This window comes from Quercus suber, unplaced genomic scaffold (assembly GCF_002906115.3).
Source record: "Quercus suber isolate HL8 unplaced genomic scaffold, Cork oak 2.0 scaffold_470, whole genome shotgun sequence".
Taxonomy (NCBI): domain Eukaryota; kingdom Viridiplantae; phylum Streptophyta; class Magnoliopsida; order Fagales; family Fagaceae; genus Quercus; species Quercus suber.
The window spans coordinates 359,076-368,711 of record NW_027069921.1 but is presented as its reverse complement, the minus strand read 5'-3'; the positions used below and the strand labels follow the sequence as shown (position 1 = coordinate 368,711).

The 9,636-nt window shown below is 43.9% G+C and overlaps 1 protein-coding gene across 1 annotated transcript; it reads left to right on the top strand.

The window, feature by feature from the left end:
* The first annotated feature begins 6,245 nt into the window (after window positions 1–6,245).
* On the top strand, window positions 6,246–7,541 carry LOC111987722 (uncharacterized). The gene has a single exon (XM_024019450.2). The coding sequence runs from the start codon at window positions 6,246–6,248 to the stop codon at window positions 7,539–7,541; it is 1,296 nt and encodes a 431-aa protein (XP_023875218.2).
* The last annotated feature ends 2,095 nt before the right edge of the window (window positions 7,542–9,636 follow it).

Below are 9,636 nucleotides of genomic sequence, written 5' to 3'. Positions count from 1 at the left end.
GGAGGATAGCCAAGTGGGGCACCATTCTAGGGGCTTTCGATATCAAGTACATGCCTCGCACGTCAGTCAAAGGCCAGGTCCTTGCGGATCTGGTGGCCGAATTTACGGAGCCCAGCATGGAAGATGTAGCGGTAATGCCGAGCATGGATGAAAAATCGGTTGGCATGGTTTCTCAACAAGACCCTGCTCACTGGGAGTTATACGTAGATGGTGCTGCGAACAGGAAAGGTTCTGGAGTAGGGCTGGTCTTGACATCTCCGGAAGGAATCATCATTGAGAAGTCGCTAAGGCTAGATTTTGGAGCGACTAATAATGAAGCCGAGTATGAAGCCCTATTGATGGGAATGATTATGATCCATTGTTATTAATTCCTTACTAATTCTAGTTCTTTGACCCACACTCTACAAATTAATTGTCTTTGGGTTTGCGTAAAGAAACAGGACCCTACAATTTACATTTAAAATTTAATTAACCTTTATTTTATTTTAATGGAAAATACACAGCTCCTAAAAACACAACAGGGATTTAATCGCAAACATTGAGCAAAAGTGAAAAAGATATTAGCAGTTTTGAATTACCCTCCCTAGACCACGTCATATGTCAATCCAAAGTTGGTCAACCCTGCTTTTAAATCCCATTGCATCAAGGCTCCAAAATTATCCTTAAAAAAAATATCTACTACTTTTTTTTTTTTTATATGAATGTCTACTACTTTTTGGTTAAGAGGATATTGATTGCCTTACAATTGTAGTTAAAAGTTTAAACAATATATTTAATAATAAATAAGTTGAAGTGTAATAATAATTAACGTGGATCGAGTTTATTGTAAACAACAACTAGAGACAGTTGGCCACGTGCTTTGGAAATGCTCTTTTGCCCGTAATGCATGGGCATTGGTAAGGGGTAGACTGCAAAAGTGTCCAAACGAGGATACTGATATTTTTCTATTGCTAAGAGGACTTCAGGACCGGCTGGAACGTGGTGAAGTTGAGGTTTGGGTTGTCACTGCCTGGGCCATTTGGAACACGCATAGCAAGTACTATTTTGAAAAAGTGCAGCTGCAAACGAAAGTTATTGTTGATGGTGCCTATACCAGAGATTGATGGAAGCCCCACCTAGAGGTGCCATTGGTAGGGTCTTTTTTTCTTTTCTTTTTTTTTCTTTTTTTTAATAACAGTGCCTTGAACTCTTCCAGTGGATAATCTACAGCTATTACAGATGGAACTATAGAAGTGACACTCCCTTTGGTCAAGCTTAAGGATTCTTTGTCAGATTATAATATGTCTTTTTAGTTCAAAAAATCTATACTTATCAACCGTCCACTATCAGATAAGCCGAGTATTTATCATAGTTTCTTCATTCTTGACTTCTTCAACTCTCACTTTGTTCCTGTATTATGTTGATTAAGAACACTGGTGAAAATTTCTCAGTTTGACCACATCCATTCCTATGTCATCCAAATATGTGATTATTTTATCAGGTGGGGGGTAAGAAAATTTAAATAAGGAAAAAGTTAATCAATGGAATGGTATAAGAATTATTTTTAAAATTTTTTTACTTTACATATGTTTCGTTAGAGCAAATATTAAAACTTTTTAAAAATAATCTATTAAAAAATGTCTTAAAAAATAATTATTTAAATAATTCAAATGTTTTTATAATCGAATTATTTAAATAATTAAGAAATATCAGCTTAGCTATAAAACTCTCGACAAAAAAAAAACTAAATAGATAAAAAATTGACTTTAGGTTTATTAAAACGTTTAACCTTACAAATGTTTCCTTTCAAAAAATTTGACCATACGTCCATATTAAAATTCTTTGTTGGTTACACGTGCCCTAACAGTCTTTAAAGAAGGTTTGAAACTTATCTCTGCTACATTTTTCTTGCTTCTTGTGCTGGCAGTCTTCCATCAAAGCAGCATCAAATGAGGTCCTCCAAACGAGAAACTAGGGTCAAAATATTAGTAGAAGGAAAACCATACAAACATAGATTTATTGAAGGCAACCATTGGTGGTATACATGGCAATACAGATCAGAATTTTTTGATTTGACTCGAAAAGTACTTAACCTGAATTATATTTTGTTGACTCAAAGTAAAAACAGGTTGACTCGTGACTTGACTTAATTTTTTACAAATCAACTCGATCCGACCCAACCCAACCTGAATAACCTGTAACCCGACCCATTAAAAACATTGACTAAAAAAATATTTTAATTTCGTACTGATACTAGTGCTTAAAGCACATAATATCAAAACTAATAATTAATATATTATAAAAAATAACTATTTAATTCATCAAAAGTACCACCAAGCAAAAAAAAAAAAAAATCATCAAAAGTACTAATAAGAGCTAGCTAGCCTAGCTTCTGTCACTGTGCTTGCCTACCAATTGCCTACAACATGTTACACACAACACAAGGGACAAGAGTCATCACTCATCAGTCAACCGAGTCAAGACAAGGAGAGAGTATTGCATGTTTACGAAACAGATAGGATTTTCTCCAAGACAAGGGACAAGCCTTGTGTTAGACGTATAGTGGTAAACAATCCTTTTTCTTTTCTCACTTTTCTATCTTTACTTTCCTTCCACACTTTCTTCTATCTTCCAAGATTTCCTCTCTACCAAAAATGCACAATCAATCTCAATCTACGTACTAAGATAGGTACAATATTTATGCAGATTATCGAAAAAGGTTACAACATTTATGCATTACAATATCATATTGATAGATCTAGAAATTAGTGTCTTTTTTTTTTTATCATCTAACACTTATTTAGTATATTTTTATTTAGGGATAATTACACTAAACCCACCTGTGGTTTGGGTGAAAATCATTTGGCTACCCGTGGTTTGAAAAGTATCACTTAACCCACCTCAGGTATGATTCGTTTGTTTTCCGTAACACACTTTTGTTAAAATCAAGGGTAAATAGGTATTTTTGCTCAAATTTTATGTCTCTCTCCTCTCAAAACAAAAAAATAGCACAAAAATGTAAGAGAAACAAGATCAAAAAGTGATATTGATCTCTCTCTTAATTTACATAAATCTTGAACATGAAGAACATATCCAAAAAAATAAAACCCAGATCAACCTACACAAATAACCGAACTATACAATATTGCCCTTCAAAACAAGACTCTTGTTTCCTATACTGCATTGAAGTATACTTCTTTCTTTGGTAGTACCAAGCCCTAGTGCTGCCTAAGTAAACCCAAATCAACATCATCATTCACAATAACAGTCAAAACCCAGTTCTGGAAACCTCAAAATCTCTTCAATACTCACACAGCACAGAAGATTTAAATCAAACACATCCCATACCATTTCTATGAATCGAAATGAACAAAATTTTCGAAACCCAGTTCAAATAAAACTCAAACTCTTTACAAAAAGCAGCCAATACCAACAAAAAACATCAAAACCGGAGCTATAAATCAAAATAAAACCCAGGACATGCCGTGACCCATTCCACCGAGATCTTCCTCTTCTGTGACCTGATCCACCGAGATCTTCCTCTTCCGTGACCCGATCCACCGCAACAACATGCCGTTGGGGTATAGGAAACCCTAACAACCCTTCGCTTCCTACGAATTTAGCTCCCTTCGTGACCGCACCAAGGGCATCTTGAGTGTCGTCATCGCTCTCCTCTTCGGTGTTAGCTGCGGAGCCCTCACCGCCACCACCATGTACCTTGCTTGGTCTCTCTTCTCCCACTGCTTCTCCTTCTCTGACTACTCCGCTTTCCCCTCTTCTTTCTGCCTTTTTGGCCTCCGTACTTTACAACTTGTGGCCTTCCACTAACGCACAAGCTCTTCGTTCTCTACCTACCCTTGATTTTCTTGATCTCCTCGGATCACCCTCCTTTAAGTAAAACCATCTTCCTTCAGTGTGGCGTCTCTATAACGAATCCAACCCCGAGACCCACTTCATCAAAGATGGTAAAATTTTGACAAAATTTTACAAACTCTAACTACGTAGGTGGGTCACGATAAAAAAATGCCATTAACAACCTAAATGCAGATCACAACAGTCACATATACTTCCCTAGCTACGATATTGCGAAACTTATGTTTTCTCCCCCTCTAGACACTCCAAACCATAAAGAACACCATAGGTCTCTCTCTCAAAAAATTTCTGAGTTTTGGGTGTTTTGATTCGCATTATGTTGTGTTTTAGGGTTAAGATGTGTTTTTGTAACGGTTGGGCTTGAGGTGGGTTACAGAGATTGACAGAAACATACCACAAGTGGGTTAAGTGATACTTTTCAAACCACGGGTAGGCAAAGTGATTTTTGCACAAACCACTGGTGGGTTATGTGTAATTATCCATTTGATTTAAGTTGAGGTGCTAAATTGGTAAAGGGATTAATTATAACCAAAGGGTATAAACTATTCTCAAAATTAATATTTGTGAGGTTGCATTGGTTTCGTTACTCAAGACAACCATTAAAAAAAAAAAAAAAAAAATCTCATTTAGGATTCAGTTGAATGTTGTGCTATGTTTTTTAATAATAAAGATTGTAATGTTGTGTGGTATTATTTTTCATTGCAATTTTTTTTTAATGATTAGGAATTTAATCATTATGAAAGTGGTTGTGGTGCCAAAACAAAAAAATCTCAGTTGGACTTGTATTTAGAAGAGCCTAGACTTAACAAAAAACAAAATTCAAAGTTGAAAGTTCTCTCTTGGTGGAAAGAGCATTACAATTGGTTTTTAGAGCTCTCTTTAGTGGCATGAGATCTCATGAGCATTTCAATAACCACTGTTGCTTCTGAATCAAGTTTTAGCATTGGGAAAAAATTCTTACTCCGTATCAATCATGTCTTTTAAGTTTTACCTGAGAATGTGGAAGCTACGTTATGTACTAAAAGTTGGCTATATGGATTTGAAGGTAATTTAATGTTTTTACAGTCATAATTATACAATTTTAATTCTTTATTGATTTGCTTTCATGGTACATTAAGTTATATTAAAATATTATATTGTAGATGAAGATGCTAACGAAATTGGCCAATTTGAGCTACAATTTGCAAGTATGAATATTTGCAGTGCTGAATCTGCTACCAACGTTTAGTAGATTGAGATTGATGTACAATTCTTATAAAATATTTATTTATTCTTCTTTACTTAATAAGTTATTGTGGGGCCAGAAAATCAGGCAGCGTCGGCCCACTTCAATTCAGGCCCAGAGGCCCGCGCCGAGGATGCATGAGGGGTCTAAGGATGAAAGCGCGATGTCCGCCCCCCGAGGAACATATCCGAGGATGACCCCATCCTCGGACATCCGAGACCTCATAAGTACACGGGCACCACTCCACCAAAAGGGCGTCTTCTTGAATATCCGAGGAGGGGAAGGGCAAGTGCCACGCGTCGACAACGGGAGCACGGTGAAGGAGCAAGTCTTAGGCGAGCTGTCACCTCCACATTGAATGCTCTCAACTAACGTCCTGGCCGCATTAATGAGGATAGGACTCTTAAACAGTGCTGCCTTGGGTGCTGCAACCCACAGGGGGAATGGGGATGCAGCTGATGGGACAGGCTCTCAAGTGGTGGCCTGACTGGTCAACAAATAGAGGGTTAGGATCAGTTTAGAGAGGTATATAACGTAAGGAGTCTCTCCTAAAAGGGGGATGAGAGATCTGCATGAGGGAATACTGTAGCGACTTGTGTTCTTTGGACCTTTGTAATCAGTCTTAAAAGAAATGATAAGAACGCCAAGCCTCGGAAGACATGCCCAAGGAGTATCCTTGTACATCCCAATTCGCATTTAGGTTGATAAGCCCACATGCAACCATGCAAGGCAGTTGCGTCCCTTACTAGGGCCTAGTTCTTGAGCCCATTCTCTATAAATTCATTAAAGGGCAAGCTGGGCTTGGGTCCACTCTCTCAACCTGAAGAAGTGTCCCAAATCTGGTCCCTACAATTGGCGCCGTCTGTGGGAAGAACTCGTGCGTCAGTAAGGACAACAGCCAGGCATGGTAGGGTCAGACCCTCACCAAGGGAGTTCCCATCGACACGAACCAGCTAGACCCCAACGTCCGAACGACTATGGCAACACGGGGCACGGCCAGAACGAGGAGAACGGATGATTCCGAGAAGGAAGCGTGCACACCTCGCAAACTAGTGAAAGCCATACACATAGAAGCGGCCACGTGCCCCAAGGAGGCGATAACGACCCAGCCGCGAAACCGCGGGAGGATAAGAGTCATGCCTCTCAGAGGCAGGAAGATAAGGCGGCCATGCAACGAGAGATAGATGATCTGAAGAGAAAGTTGCGCCATGCACAGCGAAAGCGACCCGAACCCAGCCTTGACTTACCCTCTGACGACGAAAGTGATGATGACTACAGGCAAAGGTCGACGACACCCCCGAGTGAAGTTTTCTCCCACGAGGATGAGCGCTATCAGAGGCGTAGGCGTGGCAGCCCCACCGCTAAGGGCTTGGGAAGCGACGCCATGAGCAGGGCGCTGGACCGACTCTCCAGGTCGCCCTTTACGCATCGCATAGACAAGGCGGTGCTCCCTTGGAGGTTCCAGCAGCCGACCTTCACCATTTACAATGGCAAAACGAACCCCATGAAGCACGTGAGCCAGTTCAATCAGAGGATGGCCATTCACTCTAAGAACGAGGCGCTGATGTGCAAAGTCTTCCCGTCCAGCTTGGGGCTTATGGAAATGAGGTGGTTTAACGGCTTGAGGACGAATTCCGTAAACTCGTACAGACAGCTGACCCAGGCCTTTGGTTCCCATTTTGTCACGAACAGCAGACCTCCTCGGCCCATGAGCGCGTTGCTGTCCCTGACCATGCGCGATGACGAGACCCTCAAGGCTTACTCGGACAAGTATTGGGAGATTTACAACGAGTTGGACGGTAAGTACGATGATGTCGCCATCAACACGTTTAAGAACGGGCTCCCAATGGGGCACGGCCTGAGGAAGTCCTTAACTGGTAAGCCCGCCACCAGCGTGCGGCAGCTAATAGACTGGATCGACAAATACAAACGGGTGGAAGAAGACTTGCTACAGGGCATGGGGAAGGAGAAAGCTATCCCTCAGGAGAGGAGGGATTCCAGGTCAGACCGATATAACAACGCCCGTCCGAGAAGAGATTTTATAGGGCAACCTGGGGAGACAAACGCCCAGGCTGTCAGCGCTGTGTTCCGAGAACCGGTGCACAGGGTGCTGGAAAAGATTAAGAACGAACCATATTTCAAGTGGCCGAATAAGAAGTCGGGGGACCCTAAGAAGCGTAATCAGGATCGTTACTGCCAGTATCACCAGGACCACGGGCATGCCACGGAGGACTGTAGGAATCTCTGGAACTATCTAGACCAATTAGTCCGGGAAGGGCGGCTGAAGCATCTCCTGCACCATTCTAGCAGCCAGCAGGGCCAGACCTACCAGGAGCCACAAAGGGACACAGCCATGGGGCAGCCCGCTGGAACGATTAATGTGATCTTGGCTGCGCCAGGAAGAACAGGCATGCGCCTCTCGCAGGTGCTGTCCGTAGCCCAGATGGCCACCGGGGAGTCCTAGTCAGAGCCAAAGAGGGCCAGAAGAGGCTGTCACCCGACCCTGACTTTTTCCTAGGAGGACAAGGACGGAATCACCTAACCCCACGATGACGCTTTGGTGATCACCCTCAGAATTGGGGGTTATGACGTCAAAAGGGTGATGGTGGACGGTGGCAGCACGACGGAGGTCATGTACCCCGACCTCTATAAGGGGCTGGGGCTAAAGCCCGAGGACTTGTTGCCCTATAGCTTCCCCTTGATGAGTTTCGATGGGAAGCTAGTCATACCGGAGGGCATGATCAGGCTGCCCATCCAGACCGGCCCGGAAGTAGTGGAGGTGGACTTTATAGTGGTGAACACGTACTCTCCCTACACTACCATTGTGGGAAGGCCTTGGCTCCACACCTTAGGAGATGTCGCCTCTTCCTTGCACCAGAAAGTGAAATTCTTGTCTGGAGACCGAATCCTCGAGATCCGAGGGTGCCAGTCAACGGCAAGGCGGTGCATGGTCGCGGCCACCTCACGTCCGTAAGATACGTAGCCCTCGGCCACCATGGCCGAAAACTTATAGCAGCTAACCACCTCGGTGGCACCAGCTGACGCGGTCGCCGAGGAAGCAAGGCTCGAAGGCCTAGAGAAAGTGGTCATCGATGGCAACCAGGAGAGGTTCTTCCAGGTCGGAACCCAACTGCCTCCCCGAGAGAAGGAGAAGTTGCTTGAGTTTCTCAAGAGTAACCTGGACGTGTTTGCATGGGACCCCTGTGATGCCCCAGGGATTGACCCATCCTTCATCTGTCACCGCGTTAACGTCAACCCTTCGGTGATCCCCAGGAAACAGCCACCCTGACGCACGTCAAAGGAGCACGCCGAGGTAGTTAAGGAAGAGGTCAATAAACTCAAGTGCGCGAGCGCTATTAAAGAAGTATTCTACCTCGAGTGGTTAGCCAACACTGTGGTGGTCAAGAAGAAGAGTGGGAAATGGAGGGTTTGCGTGGACTTCACGGACCTGAATAAAGCTTACCCAAAGGACCCCTTCCCAATGCCACGTATAGACCAGCTAGTGGATGCAACCGCAGGCCATCCTTGGATGAGCTTCCTAGATGCCTTTCAAGGCTACCACCAGATCCTATTAGCCTTGGAGGATTAGGAGAAGACAGCCTTCGTAACGCCCATCGGGAACTACCACTACAAGGTGATGTCATTCAGCTTGAAGAACGCTAGATCTACTTATCAGAGGATGATGACGAGAATGTTCGAGCCATTGTTGGGCAAAAACATTGAGATCTATGTTGACGATATGGTGGTGAAGAGCAGATTGGTGTTCGAGCATCTGTGGGACCTCGGCTGTATATTCGACGTCCTCAGAAAGCACAGGCTGCGACTAAATGCATCCAAGTGCTCGTTCAGTGTGGGATCTGGCAAGTTCCTAGGCTACATCATCACCCACCGGGGGATCGAGGTCGACCCCGACCAAATCAGAGCTATCCAAAACCTAAGGCCTCCGCAAAACCCCAAAGAGATCCAGAGGCTTACTGGAATGATCGCGGCCCTAAATCGATTCATTTCCAGGTCGACTGACCGATGCAGACCGTTCTATCTCCTACTCAACAAGTGGAAGGGATTTGAGTGGTCTGAGGAATGCGCCACGGCCTTCCAACAGCTCAAAGATTACCTGGCCCAACCACCCATCATGTTTAAACCGGAGGCCGACGAGGTCCTATACGCATACATTACTGTGGCGTACCACGCTGTGAGCCTGGTGGTGATACGAGATGACGGTGGCATCCAAAAACCAGTCTACTATGTTAGCAAGTCACTACACGAAGCCGAGGTCAAGTACCTACCCTTGGAAAATGCCATACTTGCCGTGGTCCATGCCACGGGAAAGCTGCCTCATTACTTTCAGGCTCACACGGTGGTCGTCTTAACCCAACCACCCCTGAAGTCCGTACTTCAGGCCGCTAACTACACGGGAAGAATTGCAAAGTGGAATACCATCCTGGGGAGCTTCGACGTTAAATACATGCCTCGGACTACCATAAAGGGCCAGGTTCTGGCAGACTTGACGGCGGAGTTCGTTGAGCCAACTATAGAAGTGGGAACCAAGGGAAGTATCG

Excerpts from the sequence above, each read along its gene's own strand:
- LOC111987722 (XM_024019450.2), top strand. The coding sequence starts at position 6,246 with ATGCAACGAGAGATAGATGATCTGAAGAGAAAGTTGCGCCATGCACAG.